The 24,890-nt window shown below is 42.3% G+C and overlaps 1 protein-coding gene across 2 annotated transcripts; it reads right to left on the bottom strand.

The window, feature by feature from the left end:
* Positions 1-912: 912 nt before the first annotated feature.
* On the bottom strand, positions 913-14,985 carry LOC128721324 (spectrin beta chain). 2 transcript variants are annotated; one of them, XM_053815066.1, is made up of 10 exons: positions 14,850-14,985; positions 14,444-14,769; positions 8,788-14,374; positions 8,511-8,707; positions 8,232-8,424; positions 6,582-6,764; positions 5,730-5,839; positions 5,488-5,654; positions 5,217-5,399; positions 913-4,038 (listed from the first exon to the last, which is right to left on the bottom strand). In XM_053815066.1, the coding sequence occupies exons 1-10, from the start codon at positions 14,983-14,985 to the stop codon at positions 4,035-4,037; spliced, it is 7,086 nt and encodes a 2,361-aa protein (XP_053671041.1). In that variant the 3' UTR covers positions 913-4,034. The 2 variants fall into 2 exon arrangements, with proteins under 2 accessions (XP_053671041.1, XP_053671042.1); XM_053815067.1 differs by lacking the exons at positions 913-4,038; positions 6,582-6,764 and having other exon boundaries at positions 5,213-5,399.
* Positions 14,986-24,890: the final 9,905 nt, after the last annotated feature.

Here is a 24,890-nt window from a genome sequence, read left to right on the forward strand (position 1 = left end):
ATATTTCTATTTCTGATTTCGTTTTGCTTGCAACGTGTTCCACCAACATGAAATATGCTTACCTTTGGCGCTTATTGCCTATTAAATAAACCTATATTTATATTTAAAGATGTGTAAATACGGTTGAATTTGTGTATATTTCGTTTTTTTTTTATTTTTTGAGTTATCATTTGCAAATGAATGTACCACTTTATTCAACCATTCGCAACGGTGTATCCCTTTTGTCTTCATTATTATATCGTTTCTCTAGCTCTCGCCTTGGGCAAATTACTCGAGATTAATAATCATTGCAAGCGATCGTGCTACGGACACGCGGTGAAAGGCAAAGCATTTAAGACAAATTAGTTTGGGGGGGTCGATCGTAAAAAGCACAAATAATTTAACTGTCCTTTTTTTGTTGTTGTTACGTTTACTTATGCTACATCTAGCTTACTATCGTTCGCCAGCAGCTCACATTTGCACAAATAGGCATAGGTTACCGGGTCGAAGAATAGAACACCTTCAAACAGGACAGATTGAATTTTTCGCAGGGTTCGATAGTAAGTTATGGTAGTTTCCAATTTTTAGAATAATTTGTACCCAATTTGTTATCACTTTCGCCCCCTTTCACTTTTGTTAATGTTTTACAAAATCTAACAGGTATAATTATCCTTTTTGCACCTTGCGCTCAACGTATTGCATATGAACACGTTTAAAGAGAAAACAAACCAATCGTGCATTAAATTCAGAGCGCCTATTTATGGTTTTGATGTTTCATGAAAAAAGTGCACTTTCTTTCCTGGTTCAAGGTTCGCCGATTCTACAGTTTAGCACGAGCACAGGCATAACCACGATAATCACACGCATCCAAAGCATCTGTTCAAAGCCGATAGATGAAAAGAGAACATAAGTTAAAAGAAATAATACAAGATATAATGATTCTTTAAAAGTAATGCTGTTTATTCCATTTCTCGTTTAATAGCTTTCCCTTTTTTTTCAGTATATACTAATAATAGTTATGCATTTTATATTGTTTTTTTTTTCAGCGTTCGCGTTCGTAGGCTGGCAGTTTAAAAATATATAATTCATATTGAAATTTGATTGAACATCCTCCGCCGCTCGCGTCGTTTTTTTAGTTGTTGTTGTTCTCTTTCTTCTACATTCTTTGTAATCCTAAACAGAAAGGAATTTAACTTTAATTGTCGCTACTGGTTGTTTGTGTTAGCTTGCTCTGCCACCTGTTGTGTCTAGAAATATATTCTCTTCCTTCGTTTTTTTTTGTGTTTTGTTTGCTTCTTTGTTTGCTTTATGTTAGTGCAATCTTAGGTGTATTTGTTTGATTCGCTTCGTATCATGTGCTCTTATCTTAGCTAAACCTTTTTGCACAAACCGTACGCCCTTTTCGCTTGCATCTGGCTGGTCAGTTCCTACTTCCTGATCCATATTTTTCCCTTTTATTTTGCATTTCGCGTTACCAGCACTAAAACATTACTTTAATTGGGTTTTTTTTTTCATTAGCAGGCCATCAGGCGTACTTAAGCATACGAAAAAACAAAAATAAAATATGCAAATCAACCACGCGCACATCCATTATAATAGTCAATAAATAGTACACTGCATTTAGCGAAAACTCGCGAACACGATCGGTTTATGGTTGCTACGATCTGCTTACTCCATCCTTTGCTATGTATGGATTAACATTTTTTTTGTTTGCGTTGGAGACAACATGTACCGCATATTGTTTGTTTGCAAACTAGCAATTGTACTGCGCTAGCTTACCTACCGATTGAAAGGGCGTCTGAAAACAATAGCACTCGTTGCACCATGTTTGTAACAACAACAAAAAAAAAGATATACTTTAATGCCAATTTGTTGGAGCCTCGCTGGGTGTTATGGCTAAGAGTTTATACGGCAAGTGGGTCCAACAAATGTTCCCGTGCAGCGTACATAGCCATAGATCCCACATCCCGGATCCTGGATGTAATTTTCCGCTCATTCGAACAGTTTGAAAACGTTTCATCGAACGTGATGCGTCGGTGCAAAAACTCTCGTCACACATGTGGCACACCTTTGGCCCGTCGAACGAATCATAGCGCGGTTGGCGTATGACTTTAGCTGCTTCGCTTAATAAGCTATTTCTCTCGATACGCTAGCCATAAATGCCTGAACAAGCAAACAAGCGGACAGCAAAAGCTGACAATATACAATTCTAATAGACGCACACAACGTTGAATTTTCTTCCGTTCCGTTCGCGCCACACACGCAGGACACACAGGACATCTACTCATACGAAATCAACTAAAAAAAATTCCCAGCTGCCTTTTCAATGGTGCTAAATTAAAACGAGAGAAAAAAAAACGAAATTTTCAGTTGATTTCTTTTTCACCAATGTTACTCACGTTCACGCCAAGGCAACAGAATCCTTCGAAACGAAAAAAAAAATACACGCTATTCGCGAAAGAGATAATACATTGGTTGTTCAAAGGATTATATTCAAAAAGAGAAAAGAAAACTCAAATTTTACATCATTCTGTTCACACGATCGTCAACTAGCAAGGTGCCATCAAAAAGCCAGGCGTTCTCCTTTAGTCCGCTACTACTTCGCCCAATTTTGCGTCGCGTGTTTCTTCAGAGTTTCTTTTCTCGCGAAACGAAACCGAAGTCCTAACCGAAGCGGTTCGCTATTTTCTCACGTAGGCTTGGCTTCTTCCATTGCAGCCCACAACCGGGCTTAGAGCCCAACAGTTACATCCGAACAGGTTTTTTTTTTTCAAATTGAATCGTTCGCCTCAGTTAATCAAAACACGCATCTTGGCTAGCTACATTCTAATAACGATCGTTTTGTATTTGCCACTGCTGCCTTCGCCTACGTTGTGGTGATAAATTATCATTTTAAATAAATAGATTATTACAGTTATTCTCAGCTACTTTACGGCTTCATTTTTTTTTGTTTCTACAAAAGGTCTGTACCTTGGAAATTTGCACTAAATATTGTTGTCGTGGCAATACCAGGACATTTTACTCAATCGTTATTACTTTGCCATGTGTGTTTCTGTTCGAATGATGATTTCATCGCTTTCACTCTCTGTTCTGCACACCAGCTTTATATATTTCATTTTGTCGTGCTGCGGATTCTTCGCAAGTATTCCTTACTGACCACAGGCTCAAAATAGTTTTTTTTCTGTTTATATTGCACAATAACGTAGCAGCTGTGCAAGTATTCAAAAGTAAAAGAGTCAATGGGGGACATTTGCGATATAATAGTTGTATCTTAGTTGGTTTTTTGCTTCCTTTTCTTCTTCTGTTTTGCAAAGTAGACTCTTCGATAATATATGCAATGTTTTGTGTGTTGCCGTCTTTCAGTATTGCAGAACAGATGTTTATCCTATCTTTGTAACACTTTTTGCTTGGCGGATAATTGATTACTTCCATCGTCATTGTAATATTTGCGCATAGCGCCAAATTTTTTTTTGCACACATAGCAGTGTTCGTCCGGGATTTGAAATAGAAATGTATATAAAAAATATCGTCCTCTAGATTAACATATATAACAGAAAAACCTAACATAAGCCAAACTAACCGCATTCTTCACTGCATCGTCAGCTTCGGTAAAAGTACTGAAAAAATATTGTTTTGCGGTACGCGAATGCTACACTGCAACTGCCATATTGTTTTGTTTCGTTACGTTTTGCTTGTTCGTTTTGTATGCATCGTGCTGCGCCGCATCCGGGTTTATTGCAGTGGGTCTCCAGCGGCAGTTTGACATACAGGATTGGAAGTAATGTATCTTCGTTTCATCGTTCATTTTTGCAGGATTACGAAACCAAACAAAACCAAACATAACTCGAACATCCGAATTCGCGGAAGAGCGCTGGAACTGCTGAACTGTTGGATAGTGCAAAAGCTTGCGCTCGTTTGCTTTTGTTTAGCAGTTTGGTAAGGATAAAATTACGTGACAGTGGCCCGCGTTTGTCGTTCAAAGTAGTGATAGTATAAGTTGTTTTTGATGTCGGAGTACTTTGTGAAACGAGTTTATGTATGTTTTCGTAACTTTCTTAACTGTGAATTGAAAGGAAAAAAACGCAATAGAAAGAGGAAAAGAAAAAAAAGGGTCAGAAACATTTTTGATTTTGCCCAATCCAATTCCCAATATAACTAAAGCGGATCTACGAAGCGTGGTTAGGTTCCGAAGCGTAATATTTGCCTGTTTCTAACCATGCATCATAAATCATAGCCGAAGCCCATTAGCGAAGCAAACATAAAGCAACGCTTCCTTTCAGCACTTTCATTCTCTTAGGAGATGCTTCCGAACAAACGGAAATACCTCCCGAGTGGGGGTGCTAAAAGAAACGTTCCCATTTCTTTCGTTACGCTGCACAACGCTTTCCTTCTTGTGTCATTGTGTGTATCTGTTTGTGGCCAATTCGTAGTTTCGGAAATGACATTTTTTGAAACATGGTGCTTTGTGAATGAAAATAACTATGAAACAAAAGGCACAAACAAGGTAAACATTTCATTGCGATTCGTTCTGTCGTAACGTAGTTTACGTAACGAGCAGAAGCAATAAAGGCATGACGCGATAGTGAGCATAGTGGAAAGTACGATGTTAAGTAATGCTTATCTGCTGCAATATGTTAGTGATGAATAAATAATTGAAGTTGGATACATGCTCGTCGGACTGGCTCTCCGGATTATTGCATAATTCGTTCACGTTGTTGAATGCTATCGAACTGTACTTCTTTTGTTAGCGAGAATAGAACTAGGATAACTAGAAACTATCATTAGTTCAGCCTTTGAAGGGACATTGGTAGAGTTAGTATACTGTTGTTCAAAAATTTCTTTAATGCAATGCTTGCATATTTGCTGATTACTCATTTGAATTAAAAAGTTGTAAACTAGTAATATTCAAATTTTAAATATAAAAAACGATGTATCAACCAAAAAAACCTTTTTTAAGAACCTGATAAACCAATGAAGGTTAAAAGTTAGCATTTTGAGTACATGGCGACACAAAACGGTATGATTCGAACATACAAAGATACAACACGAAAAGTAACGGGGACAAAATGGGCACAAACTTTGACACAATGCTGTTTCAATTATTGTTTTGCATTTCACACTCTGAGCTTCGAGACAAAACTGCAGATGTGGGCAAAACAAAATCGAGGGCAAGCATGGGGGCTCACGATGTGGGATGGATGGATTGATGGTTGAAGAATGGGAAAATTCCGATTTACTTTTTCTTCAGTGTAAAGAATGACCGTCTCTTTTGTTCATCCTTCTGAGAGGAAGCGGGCAGCGTCAGCGAACGGCCTTCGCCGCTTGAGTCAAGCTCGCATTGTGCTTTCAAAGCTGTTACCCATTGTTGCATTTCGCCGTCATCGTGGCACTGCAGCAGGAATTCGCCGCCATTGGATAGCCTGCAATAGGATATAAATAGTTTGATATTAGTGAGATGGAAATTTCACCGTTCATGTATGAGGTTTTTTTTTAATCTAATTCACTTACTTGATTCGGAACACGTGCTTCTTCTTCGTATAGTCACTCGCGACCTCAATTTGGGCTCCTTTCAGGTCAAGCGGTGGCTCGCCGCGGAACGTCTGCTCCGGTACAGCTTTCGTTGATTTCTGATCCTTGAAGAATGTTAACCGGCCGCTGCGGGCAACGCAATATACCTGTGGAAACAGTGAATCAACAATACAGTTAACAAGACTAGACTTTCAACGAAAGAGATAGAAAGTGACACATACCTTATCCCAAGAACGATTTGAAGCTTTTTTCGTGGTGGACTCCCATTCATGTTTTCGCGTGAGAATGCCTTCTTGGGCACCTTCCTCTGCTCCACCTGGACTAGGACGATCTGAAGTATGAGTGATTTGCCGAAAAAAAGCAGCACAAATAGCAAAAGAGTGTCCCACGAGGGGACAACATTGTTAGTAGTTAGTCGAAGTAAAGGGATCATTACAATATGGGCTTTTTTCATCTATGTTCATCAAATCAAAGTGATCAGAGTTATTCGTTATCGTGCAACCTCGTTACGAAATGTATTTACCGTAAAAGATACAGTCAACATTTGACATACTAACTTTCATGCTGATTTCATTTTTGCACTGGCACTAACAGTTGAAATAACACGCAGCAAAACATAACACTTATGCTTGTCTACTTTGCAATTGATTGAATCAATTATTTTGCATATAAATCTAAAATGCTGGCAATATCCAGATGAAAACGAAACACCACACAGCAACATGCAATCATTTAACGAAAAAAAAACACATGCTAACATGCTAAGTACTCTTATGCTTATGCACAACAAAAACCAACATCAACAACAAATCATGCACTTAATACGAATACATATGCAACAACTATGGTATACCTACTGTAAATATCCGGAACGAGATATGAAAAAAAAACCGACAATGATTTGGGTATTGTTAAAAAATGAAAAAAAAACGAGAAAGTAATCTAAACCATATACTAATAGCTAACGCAACACAAGAATGTAGGAATGATGAATGAAATATAGCCGACCAACTTTTGAAAGATTTACAGAGTTACTTAAAGAAGAATTCGTTCATCTGTGGCGAATCTTATACCTTCGTCATCCGAAACCCCGTCATCCGCCTTCGAGCTGGTGCGCTTCCATCTAAAGCTACGGAAGGGGCTTTTGGAGCGAGATCGTCGACTGACCTTAACTCCTGCCGACGCGCTGGCGGAACTGCTGGATCGTTCCTTCGGTACACCGGAATGCCGCCGTGACACTAGCGATTGGCCAGCAACTGCATAAGCGAGTGCAGATTGGAACAAGGCGCGCCACATCGTGCACGTGTTTGTGATTCGGTAGCGAACCATACCACGCAGCGGTGGCCGTTGTGGATAGAGTTTAAAACATTTTGGGCATGCAGCGCGGCGAATTCAAGTGAAGATGAGCATGGTTTATTTGTGTTTGAAGTCGCCATGTGGCAGGCGTACGTAGATGATGTAAAGTGGTACGGTAAGAAATAAATCAAATGGAAGATAAAATAATGAATAAATGAAGAAATTGAACAAATGCAGAAATCAAATAACAGAAATGAATATACGGAATGTCAGGGAAATTATGAATGTAGCCAAGTTAAACCTCAACCAAACACTGACAATTATCGATATTCAAATATGTAAGGAAGATCCAACCACCTTCACATTTATCGCAAAGATTTCAACTGTTGTTTTACGCTTGGATATACTTACAAGAAGCTCGCTTCGGTACAGCACCGGTAGATCCGGCAGCAGTTTTAAAAACCGAAGTACTTTGTTCTAGAGAAGTGCTTCGAATCGCCCCAAACAGTATCTTACTTTTTCTGACATGCACTGAACAAAAAACCAACAAAAGAAACCCAAACAACAACCATACCAGAAGAAAACAATGAAAAATAAACCATGTTAGTTCGATATGAAAAAAGCACCACTTAACAGATAAATTTTAATAAAATTTATAATAAAACGACAATAAGCAGTAAATACAAAAACTACACATATCAAAAGTACTATCTAGAGGCAACTACTAGAGACAAACACGAAACTGTTTGTCTTGTAATCAGCACACCAAACACAAACACTACATTAATAAGCCACAGCAACCAAGCACTTGAAATGTGAGAAAATTGCAATGTACTACAAAGAACGAATATAATACATTTTATCAGAGTTGTACTAGACCATTGCCAGCATAAAATGCACAGTGTATAAGAAATAAACAAAAAGGCACACACAATCATTTGAAGCATTTGTCTATAAAGCCAGAATTGAAAAAAGGACATAGTGTTATGCTCAAGTACCTGTCTGGGAAATGGGTCTTTCTTTTTCTACAGGTGAAGTTGCACGCATAGTGACTACGGGTGTTAGTATTTGAATTTCCATACGATACAGTATTTGTTACGTGTTTACCACGTCGGCGTCCGATATGTATGCCAATGGATTATTATTTTTGTTAATTACAATATAGTATGTTAGCATAGTGAATCGCGCGGGCAGCGTGTAAAAACGAACGGATTGTGGAAGTATATAAAGATTCGGTTTTAGTGGCAGAACATCGTTAGCGGTAGTAGAGTAGTTAAGTATTAAAAAGTACAAACTTAAAAAATAAACTAGAGCACAGATTCGAGGACAAGGACGAAACGTTCTATGTAGGATTATTAGTTCAACGTAGGGTGGGAGTGTCATAGGAAAGGGTAAAAAAATTATATGCATTTTTAAGATTAGCTCACCTGACTCCTGTTCTCTGGTGGAATGTGGAGATCCTGGTGCATCCGCAGCATCACGTGCTGCAGCTGCCTCTGCCTGACGGGCAGCTTCTGCTTCGGCTTCAGCGGCGGCACGCGCTGCTGCTTCCACTTCCAGGCGTTGACGCTCCGCCTCTTCGGCCGCATCTTGGCGACGCTTCATTTCTTTGAGCTCAAACTAAAGAGATACGAATGGCGTGAAACAAACCGAACGTCCTGATTTGTGGTAAGTGTGGCAACACAAAAAATAAAACAAAATCTCACCGTTGTCAATCGCTCTAATGCACTAAAGCGTTCTTCTTGGGCAGCGGCAGACTTCTCGAAGGCTTCGTGTTTCTTGATAAGATTTTCGACTTCATCAATCGTGTGTCCTAGCTCGGTAGACATCAAATACGGTTCCTGTGCGATGAGCCATGCTTCGGCTACGGCAGCATCTCGGGCAAATTGGTACACTTCCAATACTAAAGAAATTGAGGAAAGAACAATTCATGTTTATGCTCGAAACATATCACACACACACACAACCGTTCACAATACTTACTCAACTGAAGGTTCTCCCAACGTTCTTCCCATCGATGTAACAAAGCATTTCGGCTGTTTGTAAGCTGCAGCAGGCGATCTTTAATATCAGCGGATGCATAATGGTTGCGTGACAGCAACTCTTTACCCAAAGCCAGGCATGCGCTGAAATTATCCTCCCGGGTATCGATTTCGGCCTTCAGACTCTGGTGATTGTTCATCAACAGCTCGACTCCGGACACATCGCGAGGCTTCTCCGAGGTGTTCATCTGTCGCACGACGTCTTCCATCCACAGCATCAGCGTGCGGACCATATTGAAGAACTTGAACAAGTCACCGGTGTCGGCAAGCTTACCACGGCGCTCTTCGCACATGCCCTGCAGATGCGCCCAGGCGTTCAACACTTCATGCTCGCGGTTGGTGATTTCTCTAGCCTTTTCACCGGCGTAAGCCGCCTGCAGTTTGGCCGACTCCTCTTGGATTTGTTGTACTTGCGAGTGCAACGTCATCAGGTCCTGAATGAAGTTCTGGTGTTTGCGCTGCAGTGCCGACACAACACCGGCATCGCGTCCCAGCTCCTCTGACACGCCATGCTGCTTCTCGTTGATGCGTCCCAGCACGTCCTTGCAATCGTGGAAGAACTTGTGCAACTCGCGCGAAGCCGCCAACATTGCCTTTCGCGTTTCGATCAGCTCTAGCAGATCTTGCCACGATTCGTTCAACCCATCCTTCCATTCCGCGATCGTAGCACTGTCCGAGTGGCCCGCATGGATGAGATCATCCGCAATACCGTTGGCCTTGGCGACACGCTCACTGCCGACGGTGGCCGTATCTTGGGCAAATTCATTGAACCGTTCCCAAAGCAGCGTAATATGATCGTAATCCTGTCCGAGTTCATGCGAACCAGCGACGACCTCGCGATCAGTGATCCACTGCTCTAGATCGTCCACTTCACGGCTCAACATGAACAGTTGTAGAGCTTCATCCAGACGGGCACGACGTTCACCGGCAAGATCCTTCAAACCAGCGTACAACTTGTCCAGCTGCGATTGCTTCACGGATACTTGATCGCTGTAAGCATGTTGCTCCGATGTCAGCTGACGGGCCGTTTCACCCAACTGACGAATCGTATCGGCATAATCCTCCACTGATTGCTCTAGGCTTTCGTGCTTCTTCATTAGGTTCTGCGCAGACGTTTCATCCTTGCCGCGATCTTCCACCATCATGTAGAGCTCCTGTTCGCTCATCCACGATTCCGCTTCAGCAGCATCGAAGAAGTATTGCTGCACCTTCTCAGATTGGTCCAGCTGTCTGTGGCGGTTTTCAACGGCATCTTTCAACTCCTGCCACTTCTGTGTGAGCTGGCTGATCAGATCTGCGTACGGACCGGCGTCCTCATGTCCTTCGTCAATCAGCTTCTGTCCGTTGTTGCAGATCGTCATGATGCGCGGTTCATGGTTATCAATTTCGGTGTTCAACGACTGGTGCTTCTTTTTCAGCACGTGCACATTAAATAGCGAATTTCCATATTCCGTCGATTCTGCCAATGGCATCTTCTCATCGATCCACAGCTTCTCGTCTTCTACGTCGCGTCGGAATTGGAACGCTTCCTTCTTCTTTTCCAACTGACGTTGACGCTCGAGCAACGGTGCCTTTATCTTCTCGAAACGTGCATTGACAGCCTGTTTCTTCTCCACGATCGGTTCGACCACGTCCTGCGGTGCGGTCTTCGTGAGAACTTCTGTCTGTTTGTCTAACTCCTCTACCTGACGAGCCTTAACGGCCATTTGCGTTTGGATGATTTGCTGTTTCTGCATCAAAATGTTCACTGAAGTCAAATCGTTGCCAGTGTCGGTATTGATGATCTGCTTCTCCAGATCGTCCATCCACGAATCAATATCATCCACGCTCTGCTGCACGATCACCTCCCTCTTGGCATCGAACAAGAGTGCGCCCTTCTCCTTGGTGCTGGTTTCAAGTTCATCAAAGTTCTTCGACAAATCTGTCAGCTTCGGCTCAATAATCTCCTTAAACTCTGGCTTCTCGACCATCAGCTCCTGAGCGGCTTTCTTTGCCTCGTGTAAACGTTCCTTGTTGGCAGCAATTTCCGCTTCGAACGCCTGATGACGGGTCCATTTGGAATGCACGGTCTTTGCGCTACGGTACGTGTCATCTTGTGCAGTTATGTATTTCTCCTGCACCCACTCGGTCAGCTCCTCGATGTCTTGCAAGAACTCATGCAGCTTCACTTGATTCTTCAACTTCTCGTGCAGCTCCAGCGCACGGTTACGATTATCATCGCGACGATGAGCGATGCTTTCGGCGCGCTTGGTGATCTTATCCGCATCGAAATGATCCTTACTGGTCATCTGGCCCGCCACCTGAACAATCGTATTAAACTTCTCATCATTCGCCTCCATCGTTGTAAGGAAGGCTTCGTGGCGCTTCAATTGATTTTCTGCCTGTTCCAGATTAACCGGAGTATCGTCTTTGCTAAGCACGTGCTCTTGCTGACTGAGCAGAACCTCGGCTTGACGAGCGTCGCGGTTGAATAGCTGTTGATCCAAGCCCTGCGATAAAAGCACCTGGCGATTTTCCCACATCTGATGCAGCTCTTCCCATCCGTCCTTAAGCGCCTTCAAGCGCTCGCGCAGGAACATGTACTGAGGATCTTCGGTTTGGGTCGGTTCCGAGGTCAAACCTTCGCCATAATCCATCATCTTCTTATAATCCTCGGTATAGTTGTCGATTTCCTCACGGATGCTCTGATGCTGATTGAGTAGTTTCTCTGCCTCCGGTAGAGACGTCGGTGTATCCTCGGAAGCAACGTCGGTTTGGGTCTTTGTCAGCCATGCCTGGAAGTGATCAAGATCGCGCAGGAAACGATGCAAATCGCCTGCTTCCTCCAGTTTGGAGTCGCGTTCTTTCAGCATCTGTGTCAACTGTTCCCATATTATCTGAATCTGCGCCACGCGCTCGCGGATCAAAGCAGCCTCTTCCGGATGTTCGCCTTCAATTGCATCTGCTTCATTTTCAAGCGCTGTCAATTTAGCCTGGATCGCGGCCAGGTCGCGTTCCATACCGCTCAAACGACGTTGTAGGGTCATCACACCAGTAAGATCCATTTGAAGACTGTCCGTTTCGGTAAGAATACGTTTCTTGTCTTCAATCCAGGAAATCGTCTCACGACATTCAATGTAGAAGGTTTGAACACCATGGGCCGACTTCAGGTCGTCGCGTTTACTTTCAGCTTGTTCACGCAGCTTCGACCAAGAGTTGTTGAGGTGATTCTGCTTTTCCAGAATTTCTTGAGAATTCGGATGTTCGACGTGTAGCAGTTGACGAGCGAGCTGATTCACCACGGCAACGCGAGATGCATTCGCGTTCATTTCCTTATCGAACCCGTCGTAGCGATGCTTCATGATCTCGACGTCTTCGATATCTTTGCCAGGAACCATGGTTTGCAGCATACGTTCCTTTTCACCGATCCATTGCTCAACACCATCGCTCTCCGAAATCAATTTGTACAAACTCAAAGCATCCAGCAATCTCTGCTTGCGCAATTTAGCCAACTCTATCAGCTCCTTGTAGCGAGCATCAATCGCAGCCAAACGTTCGCGTACTCGCTCCTGCTCGGGAACATTTAGCGTCAAGCGATCTGCCTGAGCGTGCAACTGTTCAATCGTTTCAGCATAATTTTTGAGCTCATCTGCCACATCCTTATGCTTCTTCAGCAAACTCTGCACATTTGCTTCATCACGGCCCACGTCCTCCGACGACACCAGGCGCAGCGCATCCAGCATCCAATTGTCAATGTCATCGGCGTCAGCGAACAGTTGGAAGTAATCAACAGCGTTCTCCAATCGCTTGCGACGATATTCCGTCAAGTCACGCAAGTTATTCCACATAGCCAAAATTTCCTTCAGACGCTCGTCGATGCGATCAGCACCGAAATGTCCGCGGCGCACCAGCTCATCACCAACTTCACTGACGGCCATAAGCTGTGGTTCGTGGGACTGAATCTCGGATTCCAGCGCCTTATGCTTCGACAGCAGAAGATTTACTGTCGTCAAATCATGACCAATCTCGTCAGCTGAAACAATCTGCTCCTTCTCCTTGATCCAATTTTCTTCGTCCGCCATGTCCCAGTAGAACTGCCACAATTTGCGACTCTCTTCCAGTCGGGAGCGACGTTCTACTGCTAGCTTGCAAAGTTCGGCATATGCATCCTCCAGACGCTGAACGCGATCGACGATAATCGACGGATCACACGGTTTGTAGTTGTCTTCCTCGTCTACCAGGAATTTTTGCGAGTTTTGCACCACCTGTTTCACGCGGTCACCAAGAACGTTGATGTCCGCCTCGACCAGCGAATGCTTCTGCAATAAATCCTCAACGCCCATCAGATGTTTGCCGTAGTCATCCGTAAGCAGACGTTGCTTGATTTCTTCCATGGAATCTAGGATGTAGATCATTTCTTGGAAGTTCTGCTGGAGCTGAATCGAAAACTCAAGTCGCATACGGCGTGCTCGGAGCAGCTCGATCAAGTAGTTCCACAAACGCAACACGTTGTCCTTACGGGCAGCAATGCGCTCGATGTCGTGATATTTTTCTGCCTCCAACTCGTTGCATACCGCCACAACGGCCTGCACGCGTTCTTCGTATGCGAATATGTCCGTCTCGATAGCCTCGTGCTTTTTGGCAGCTGCCTCGACGGCTGCAAGATCAAAGCCGAAGTTGTCGGTGCTGACCAGGCGTTGGTTTTCGGAGAGCCAGGTCTCACGCATGGTAGCCTTGCGATTGAACCGTGCGGCCAATTGCTCCAGTTTCTCTTGACGAATGAGCTCCTCGCGCAGAGCAAGTTCCCGCTCGTGCTCGGCCTTCTCCAGACGTTCCCAGGCTTTGTTGATGTCCGATATCATCTTACCCTCCTTAGGAGTATAAGGTTTTTGATTGTTTGCTCTCATTTTGGATTGGAGCGTGAACAACAACACCTCAAGGTTGCCCTTTTCCACAAACTTCGGCGGTTTCTCGACCGTGCGGTAGTTAGAGAACTGCGCTAACTGCTGTTGGACTCCTACGAGCGAGTTGACAAAGTGCCTATCGCCCAGCTGTACGATTGTCACTTCGATCCATTTCAGCAGCTCGCTTGTCAACGACTCGTACTCATTGATCATGCGATCATTGTCCATCGCAATACCGACCACCTTGCCGATACGCTTGCCCTGAACCGTCTCCTGCTTCAACTTGCTGAAGTAATGATAGTACGTTACTACGTAGGTAATGATGGACTTTTCATCGGGATGATCGACAAAAATGTCCTCCGCATCGAGCAACTTTGTTAGTCCCAGCTTTTCCTCAGCAACATTGAACGCGTTGTTCAGGTTCTGGATTGGGTTCGTTTTGGACAGCTTGTCGAACTGTATCAAGTCCGGCCGATGCTTATGTATGATGGCATTGAACGCCAGGCCATCGCGCCATGATGTGGTGAAGTTGCGCACGTTCACATTATGATAACCAGCCGTTTTCATCTGACACCACAGTAACAGGGCATCCTTAGCCGATTTTGTCTCTTTGTTGTCCGTTTCTTCTATTGTGATGTCTTGAATCTGAAATTTTACAATATTTTGTTATACACAATGTCATCTACAGCAGGTTTAAAACACCTGTTGTCATACCTGGAAGCGCAGAATGATAGTCCAGATCAATCCTAGATTAAGGCTTGCATTTCCATCCACAATATCATGCGAACCGATATTCTCCAAATGGACACGCTGCTCGCGCAAAAATTGCAACGCCTTGTCCACGTTCTCCAGGCAATGGATACGCATTTTGCCCTTGGTCGGTCGTGGCAACCGCTCGCCTGACAACACCTCCAGCAGCTTGATCAGATTCTTACCATCACGCATATCCACGTAGAGGTCTTTGATCGGACTGTTCACTCGCACGAGATGGGAGTTGACCCATTTTGTGAATGTCTTTTTTTGAACGCTTTCACGTTCCTCTGAAAATGGGAAAACAAATTAGAAATGAAATACACTGTGTCTAATGTTTTTTTTTAATTTCTTGTTGAGGAGTACTTGCCTGCTAACGCCTTGATGCGTGATCGTTCGAACAAACGTGAACTGGAGTTTCCTCCGTCGTATTCGATATCTTCGATGAATTCATTTCCAGGGCCCTGGCTTGGGTCCCACCGGACCACGGAAATGTCAGTCGTCATGATTAGGAAGCAATGGAAAAGAAAATAATCTCTATTTTCTTCCTTCCTCCCCTGGGCTAAGGATGTTTAAGTTAATCTGCTCAAAACGTGAGTAGTTGCCCGTGCTTTTTTATCCAATAAATCTCCAATTACTTGATTGATGTATCTATTTTAAAAGAAACAAACATAATTTATAAATTTAACGTATACTTTGTCTTAAATATAATAGAGAAATAATTTAAATTTAATTTGTCTTTCTTACAAATTTGCCCAGCTTGAACAACCTTATCTATATTTTTTTATTCAAGCACGATAAGCTTTGAAAACATTAGGTAGAATATACTATTACAATTATGCACAGCATAATAATATTTAACCACTGTAACTTAAATCAAAATCGGAGATAGAAACTGTATTAATATTTTTTTTGTGTACTCGAGTAGGTACAGGATGCGATCAGCACGTTTCTGAAAATTCAAAATTGATATCTTTCTCTGAAAATTGAACACGGCGAAGGAAGAAGAAATATTTGTCCCAGAATTTCAAAAAAAAGGGATACATTTCAGATCAAACTTACTCTTCGACTAGACAATCATTGCATTGCAAGTTATTGAGCGAACTACTGCAGACACAGTTGCTATCAGGGTACGGCAATTTAGCAGCTCACAAACACGAACTCCACTTTTAGGGTGTATGTTTGATCGCGTACGAGAAGAGAAGATGTACGAACGCTCGCAGCAGAGCGGACTCTATTTTGGGCGTTGTCCAAGTTTTGTGATACGTGCGGCTAAGCCTGCCGATCACCAGACGCACAGCTCAAACAAACGAATTGACGTTGGTTTGGATTTGGTAGCGTGTTTTTCGAAACCAAAAAAAAAACACCGTGTTAACACTACCGCTCTGCACTTCCATGAAAAGTGGCTAGACACACTGTTCAAGAAAAAAACTCGTCCATAAATGTTACGCTCCTACAATGATAAGCAGGCGCATGATAAGACAACAAAATGAACTTAATTTTGTCGCTTCATTTGCGGTGTGGCTCATTTTTTGAACCAATGTATACAAAAATGAAAAATCCTCTTCAAATGTGACAATACTTACAAGAAAAACATCATTCATACGTTTCTGTCATGTCGAACATGTCGTAAACCACCAACATGATTAAGAAAAATAACTGATAAACTGGAGATAAATAAACTTCCTACCATAGACTAGACGATGTTGAAAAGAAGAACTTATAAATTGTGTGATAAGGTCCAGCTAATAGATAAAATAGACCAGGATAAAAGAACGTGGTATCAAATGCGGGTTTTCGTTTAAGTAAACTTTAGTTTAACCAATGTAACGAACAACTCAACATAATAAAATGGTTAAAGAGAGTGTTCAACATAACATGAACATCACCACAGAGTAGCAGGAAATCTATTTCGCCCTTTCATCAATAATCTGGAATTACTAAAAGCATAGCTCCAAGGGAGAGGTCAAGCCAAAAAAAAAGCTTGAAAATTCTTCTCCCATCACATGTGAACCTCGATGTCATCATCATCGTTTATTGATCGCGCTGCAACAGTATGTTGGTAGCGGCACAGTTGCACAATCCTATCCAGCTTCACCACCATTCATCACGCACCACACCAAAACCAACGCGCAATGCCAGCAACACCAAAGAAGCACCAGCACACGGTCAATTATGTATAGTTGTCAAGTGGCCGGCCACGAGGGCAGGATCACAATGTGATAACAACGAAGCAATCTAGCTTCCTCCGGTTTCTCTGCAGTGTCGCCGTCAGCGCTCGATTTCCTCCCTTGATTACCGAATACACCCAGGCACATCATCGATCGGTCCGATGGGCCGGAACGACGAGCAAAGCAAGGCTGGCAGGGAGGTGAAGGGCAACAACAAAATAACAAACACAATAACCCCGGCATGATGTCATCGTGCCAATCTGATATGTTTGCTGGCATAGTAAAGCCACTCGGAGAGGAAGACTCGTTCGAGCAAGTGGCTGAAATAAAATGCAATCATCAACCCTCACTGCACACATATGCATGCATGCTAGGCCATATTTGGATAGTTTTTTTTCTACCACACTCCTTTGCAATACATAATTATAATCAGAGAGATTTCAGAGTTGCAATTACAACTAAACAATCATCTCAACAAGTCATGAGGTTCATATTTGCATACAGAATCAATAATATTTAAAAATCATGACGGTTACATTCAATCGAAGAAGCAACACTTCTTACTAACCTCAATGAAATTCATTCTTAATTCTTCTAGCCGCCAGACGCCATGAACAGATCATTCATTACTCCTTTTGTTTTTCTCATTCATTCGCTACCTATTTCGCCTTTTTCTCATTTACTTCGAAAACTCACGTCTTCAACTATTCCTTCAACTCACAACAAATGAGACCAAAGTTTCGGTTCTTCCTCTCCGCTCATTCGCGTGTGGTTATCATGACCAATTCACTCACTCTTGTGGTGGTTCATCCATCCTCCAAGCAACATTTCAGGCAGAAGAAAACATTAGAGAAAGAGTAAAAAATCAGTCACCAGCCAACAGCAGTGGCCTCGCCAATGCCGCAACACCAACAGTTAACATTTAAAATACAGTCAGCAGGCAGTGTGCTTTTGTGCCGCCGTGCTGCGGTACTTGAGAGAAGCGGCGGTGAGTTATTTTTAGGCAATGACTAAATCAGCGTTGAATTTGTTCGTCCACACCTCGTGAGCGGCTCATTCGCAGTGAGTTCTCGAACAAGCGCAAAATTTGGATTAAAATCTCATCACGCTGGGGGCGAAGCGGAGAAAAGGGCAATGTATTGAAAATGGAAGGATGTTGGCGAATTTATCGGAAAATCGTTTTTCAGGGCAGGAAGACCCACGCGCGCTGCAGCAAATGCATTGCGGCTGTCTACATTTTACATTCCAAGTGGGGCGGGTGACTTCACCTATGGCCTCTTAACCCTTAAGTACCGAGGTAATGCAATAGTAGAAAAAATAAAACTGTTTTTTTGTATACTAAAAGACCGTCGAACAACATTATCGATGCAACTTTTGTTTGTGTTGATTAAATCCTAATATATAACGAGAACGAACGAGGACTTGGATTTTATCATTTTGCGAATTTTGAATATATTATTGCAGGTATATGATACACGTAACGATTGTCATCATATATTAATATATACGATTTAATATTTTTTTCTTTTTCCACTAAATCCATGGCATCAAAAGGTTTCGTCTCTCACGTGTTTGAGTCACAAGGCGGAACACTTCTGATACAAATAAGAAGCATTCCCCATGACTGTAAGATATTTTCGGTCACTTAGGCTGCAATTCAACACCAACTGAAACTGACGAGTTGGAACAGTTTTCGTTGCGCATCTACGAGCCCCTACGAGCAGTTAAACAGGAGCTCATGTTTCACATCTCTGTTTGAGACTAAAAAAGTGCCTTCCTCTGCCCAGAGAGGGCTTCTTCCGAGTCCTACTGCCACACTTGTGAACTTTTCCAAATCGGGTATAACACAGAACGGAAATAAAGCAATTGCGTGATTTGTTATTACGCTATGAGTGAAATAGCATACGAAAGCAAACAAATGCTTTCCAACAATCCCGTTGAAAACTCTGATCTGTAGTATTTATTTGACTAACTTTGCATTTTTTTTTCACATCTTTTAGCTCATGTATTTTCCACATTTTTACTTCCACAACTCAATACAGTGGCAGGGTGTGGTTCATTTCTCTCCAACAGCTTGTCACAACGATTGTTTGCGTTACAATAATTAGTGTTACAAGCTTCCTTGTTGTTCAACATTAGAAATAACATCGCGACACACACCGTTACATGCAAAAGGGTGGGTCCTATCAAGGTAACCAACCAATTACCACACATTTGTTGACAATATGGTGTCATTGGAAGCGCTCGGTAAACAAATCGGCAGCATCATATGCAAGCAACGTTGGCTCTCGTATGACAACAGAAAACCTTTAGGATTCATTCCTAATCGAAAGGAAAAATCGTAAACAAAAATGTACGACAAACTTTGGCCGTCTGAAGGCAGAGTTGTGTGTATTGCTGCAGTACTGAATAGCAAAGGATTCGATATTCTACCCTAAATTACAGAGGTTTGTTAAAAAACGAATACTCAGAGGCATAAGTCAGATAACAGCGTACTTTAAACCATTCAACCACCACATGCATAGCCCGTATCTGGAGGCATACGTGTGCACTTCATATGACCAGCCAACGTCTACATAACGGGTGACATCATGCGGACAGCAATTTAATTCTAATTTTCCCCAATACGTCCTCTCGGATAGGATGCACAGTTCATTATAAATCTTCCAATAAAGTCCGCAATATTTTACTGTCAACTGAGTAGCCAGACCTCATCATTTCGAAATACTCTGCTCTAGTCATTCATGTATTTTAGCTTGCAAGATTTACGAAACAAAGGCCTATAAAAAGGCCTAAAAGATGTCACCTCGTGAACACAGTGCATTTAAAATATATATATTTTCAAATCATTTTTTTTTATTTTTTTTACAATCGTTTTGAAAGATCGTTCAGACGAAAATAACCGAAGATGTTACGTTTGACAGATCAGCGGTGTTCTTAAGAGCGGTTTTGGAAAAAAAACTTATCATGCGGTCCTACTTACTGCGCATGTCTTAGAAAAGGTAACAGTGTATGACATCATACTGATGTCCTGTTTGTCCTAGGTGATAAAAGTTTCCGGGATACCATTTTGCTTCGAAGTCCCCTCTACTAACGTACAATAATCTTCGCTCGCTGAACCTGTCTTTTCCGATTTCAAAAATCTAATAAATGATAAAGCGTTTGACGGTGGCTTGCGATGTTGAAGAGCGATTTTGCTCAGTCAGTTGGTATGAGCTGGGTGTTATTTTTATTCCCTCTTCACAGGAAAAGACATCGAGCGAAGACATGAACACATCAACTTCTTCATCGACACCGTTCTCAACTTATACCCGGACATCGAACATCACCAAAACCCCAGTTGAAGGTTTGGTTTATATTTGGTATCATCCAGAGGAACAGACTTCATATCTATAACGTACGTGTCTGTGTTCTATAAACGTATTCTAGCATTTTATCGCCATGTAGAGAAAAATAAACATGACTTTGAAAAGTAGAACCGATTGGTTTTTTCGGCCACGTACACTTATCAATACAATATATATGTGTGAAATCTTGTAGATAAGACGTTCTGATTGCAACGAGTGCATTCGCCCACAGTCCATATGTCAGTGGTCAACAATCTTTTTATGTCTTCTATAAATTTACCTTTAAGAATAAAAAACAAAGTTGGAATTGAAAGTGTGCATTCTATCAACGATTTCCAATTCAAATCAAATTCCAAAATCAAACCATAAAAATAAGAAAATAATATCAAGAAATCAACCGAATGAGTTTAAATTATAGTAAAGTTTACCTTTAGTATTATCCAACTACCAACAAACACAATAATATCTAAACTTCAAAAGCCCTAACTGCAACGTTAATATTTAAGAAACTTGGCTAATATATTTTATATAAATGTGTATGATTCTCCCAACACCAAAAAACATATAACCGTGGTTGGATAGTTGGAATTGATATTCTTCTTGCTCATCTCTACTTGTTTCTCTTTCAACTCGTAGGATAGAACGTATAGGGTCTGGAAAAAATAACATGCTATAATACGGCCTCACACTGCAGCTCGGCCATTGTTCTCCAGTTGGCTTCCTTCCCTTTTTTACTTTTCCTTCCTCTGCTGTTCAAAGCGAAGAACAATTATTACATAAACTTGTCCCAAATGCTATTACGTGTGTAGCCAAAGCAAATATAAAAATTAATGGGGCGTTTATTTAGGATGAACAAACGGTAAAATATAATTACCTTTTAAACAAAGATTTGCAACCCAGTATGCTAAATACATTGTATTTTTCATTTGTTCATACCACACCACCGAAGGCACCCATTTTTTATGACAGTGTTTTTGATAAAAACCATGTCGGCACATGAATGCATCAGACATCTGAAAATTACTCCATGAGTAATAGTACAAATCATTTAAATATTCTAATCTTGATCCTCCTTGATATTCTTAACGAATGTAAATTTGTGTAGCATAAGATCGACTAATTTAAGAACTAAATCACATGAGCTAATATAAAAATGACATAAAAATATAAATATACATATTATACATACATCGCATTCGAGAATCGACCAAGCAGCAAAATTTTTCTTGTAAAGCGTGTGTTTAACAACTACAACATTCCATTATTGATCTAATTTAATGTCCCACAAGCGAAAACACAAATATTTGTCATACGAAAGATTATTTTCGTTTATGGGGATTCACTATAACCACGAACCCATAACAGAAGAAAGGTCATTTTCATTGAAAATGACAAATAAATACATACTTAGTATTGCTTGCACAACAATATACATGTCGAAACGTAAATATTTTCAGTCCCTCCATCGAACCCCTCCATAAAGGCCAGAATACATTTATCTTCTTATATGTGTGTTATTCTTCATATACCCACTGCCGCACTGATAGATAGCACAGGCTTGCGTGCATTCGACCCGTTATCTTTTTTGGGTGTACGGAAAAGCACACACACACACACACTGCAGCGACTAGCAGAAACGTTTATGATACCAAACAAAATGCACCACACCTGCTGACTCGTGCCCACCTGACTGGGTACCGAACAAACATATAAATAATTAGGCATCTACCAAACAGTAGCCATGTAACCAGCAAGTGTGCGTTCTACCAATAAAAAAAAGAGAAAAGAACAAATTCACCCACAACCTTTACTGGTCATGTCAACTGTCACAATTTCCCTGTTGCGTCCATTGGATAATGTCCTCTCCATTTTCTTCCAGACAAAACAAAACGTCACTCAGTTCTTTTCCATGCGTACGCAGACTGCATTACGCAGCGGCTGCTTCATCAATACATTGCCTACCTTACTTGGCATTCCGACTCCGAAGCTGTATTGCCCGTGAGAAAATTAACAACCAAAAACCCCCAGCCAAGGAAAGGGGGAAGGAATCAAAAAGGCCAAGAACATACAGCAAAATAGCCACGGAAAGGAGCTCTCAGAGCAGTAAACGACAAATAACCCAAATGCGACAACCCGCGATTGCGCAATCGATCCGGCAAAAACATGGCGTTGGTCTGTCTCTTTCCTTCCACCGCGGAAGGTGCCGCTACGCTCTCACTAGGCACTCTGTGATTGAAGTTGAACCTTCTCCGGTGGAACAGCGGAAACGAGCGACAGCATGGCGCGTAGGACATGCACGCACGCACGCACGCAACGGAAAATAACGGCACGACCCTTGTGGGACCCGATGGGAACGCAGGAACTTGCAATACGTGCATGTATGTATGTGCTTGAGCGTAAATAAGTAGCTTAGTAGGCGTAGGGAAAACCACAGCGATGATTCTTCGACCAAGAATTATGCTCCGTCTGTCAGGAGGAAGGTGTTCTGTCAGTTCTTACTATTCCTTTACTTCCAATGTTTAATTTTCACGTTCGCTCGATATGTTCATTGATTTCTTCGAAACACTATGATGTCACTGCACCACTCGCTGTTTGTGTTGTACTGCACTGTACATTGCACTGTCGTTGTTTTTAGAACAGCAGTATGCATTCCACTATCTGAGCTGCTTTTCCATGTGGAAATGATTTACTTGCACCGTCACTTCGCCACAACTCCCGATAATTTTTTTCTTTTTTTAAGTACTAGTCCCCAGTATATAGTGCACGATTGCCAATAGCATACGTAACCGTAAAACAAACATTGACACACAGGCTGCTTATCAATGCCGCAAGGAAAATGATAACATACCACTTAAAATCATAGAAAACTAGGAAGCGCTGCTAGGAGGTTTTCACCATCTCAAACAACATCCAAACATTGGCAATTTCGAATGACGGAAACTATGAAATCTCCTCGGACATGGCTCTCTCGGGATAGAACACGATAATGAAAAAAATCAACCCTTCTTACTCGTCCGCGCTCGAGCCGACGCGACTGTTTCGAGTCAAGTGCTCTAAATGCTGGATTGCGCTAGTGTACGTACGCGTATTCCCTCTCTGCTGCGCTACGCATAATAATGCATCATCCAATGATGGGGCCTTTCGGGCCGCTTTCCGTAACCCATAGCGCATCTCTTTCGCACGCATGCAACCGGCTCGATTCTCCCTTTTTTCCGGTGAGCCTCTGCGGAAGAAGCCATCGAGTGTGTATGCGTCCAACTCACTCTCCAAAATCGCTCACTTGCCTTTGAGGTCAAATTCATAAAAACAGAACCATGTTCACGGGTCAAGCTTTCCACTCCACTAACGGGAACACGCACACTGACGGGCCGCGCGAAGGGAGAAAAATGAGAGACCGTCAATTTCTCTTCCCTACCAATTCAGCTTTTTAACATCATTCCAGTAAGCAAATTAAATATATATCGTTTATATATATACAAAATTCATATAAATTCAACTAAGCTTTTACATTTTAATCCACAATAAATAGATTTCATTACAGTAATGAAATCAACTTTGCGTGCATCATTCCATCTGTCCGGTATGTTATGAGAAAATGTAAGGGATGATGTCATGAAGTAAAATAAAATTGACCATCTCGCTCTCACACGAACTTTCTTCTCTTTCTTTCTCGCTTCTCTCTTTTTCTTCCTTTTCTTTTTTTTCTCTCTCTCTCTCTCTCTCGCTCTTTAGCATTTTTTGTGCAATTTCCATTCCTGCTGCTCCTTTCTTTCTCATCGTTCATTTTCGCGATCAAACGCTAAACAAAATCTCCTAACCGTTCCTCACGGAGATGAAATTGGATGCGTCATGTGCACTGAAGTAGAGTTACATTTCTCCATTCTTTTCTCTCACTTCGCTTTTCCACCGTTTTGATTGCACTCTTCCATTCTGTGACCCACCGAAGATTGGCTCGGCTCAATCGCCCAACGGTACAGTTCCGGCGGGGGCCTGATAAATTATGGGGCTTCGTTCCCTTTTACGCACACAAGCACAAGCACACACACATACACATATACGTGCACGTAACACACATAACGCAAACCCCCCCATCATCCAAAAAAGATGGCATGGGCGTTGCCGCAGCGGTCGTCAACGTCAACACTTTTTTTTTCGCTCCCCGCTAAAGTTCACACCACTAATTCACGATGTTTCGTGGCCAGTTCTATTTGACCGCTTTTGGCTTACTTGCGTCTTCTCACGAGGCCCTTCGAACGCGCATCACACATCAAGCCAGCCAAACTCTGCTCCTTCACCAGAGACTGCACACCGAAAATAAACGCACGCGCACGCGGCGCACCAGATTCATCCCAACTGCTCTCGATTTTCGGCACAGAAAAATCTCATCGTAGACACCCGTCGCGCACACACTGCTTCTCGTTCGTAGTGTTTTTTCTTCTCTTTGTAATTTTCCGCTTTTCCTGACACCCTTTGCCGGAAAAGGCTACTACTCCCGGAGCAGCTGGTTGTCTCGCTCGCGACCATCGCCCGTGCGCGTCACACCAACACACGCCGCCTTGCGCTGTTTTATCGCCCATCTCTGTCTTACTCGCTACCCAGTTTTCCTGTTTTGCCCTTGCACGATTTTCTCAATGCAGCTCACCCTGCTCAAGCGTGTAGCGGTGGTGGAAAAAAGTAACTCTCAGGAGGGAGCAGCCGCTGCTCGAAGCAAAGCAGAAAAATCGATATTTCAGATAGAACGAATTCTTTACTACCAACTGCCAACAAAGCGCGTATGGAACTTTCTTCCATTTGCGGAGAAGCATTAACTCACACAGAAAAAAAATACAATACCGCACACTTTACCATTCGACATGTGAACGTAATTTAACAGACCAAAAAACGGAGCGTCGG

The sequence above is a fragment of the Anopheles nili genome, chromosome 2 (genome assembly GCF_943737925.1).
Source record: "Anopheles nili chromosome 2, idAnoNiliSN_F5_01, whole genome shotgun sequence".
NCBI lineage: Eukaryota > Metazoa > Arthropoda > Insecta > Diptera > Culicidae > Anopheles > Anopheles nili.

Bases quoted from the DNA above. Each gene is read 5' to 3' on its own strand.
- LOC128721324 (XM_053815066.1), bottom strand. From the start codon at position 14,985: ATGACGACTGACATTTCCGTGGTCCGGTGGGACCCAAGCCAGGGCCCT. The intron at 6,765-8,231 runs GTGAGCTAATCT...TCGCTTATGCAG, and splicing joins CACCAGAGAACAGGAGTCAG to TTGCTGGCCAATCGCTAGTG. The intron at 5,655-5,729 runs GTATGTGTCACT...CTGTTTCCACAG, and splicing joins CAAATCGTTCTTGGGATAAG to GTATATTGCGTTGCCCGCAG.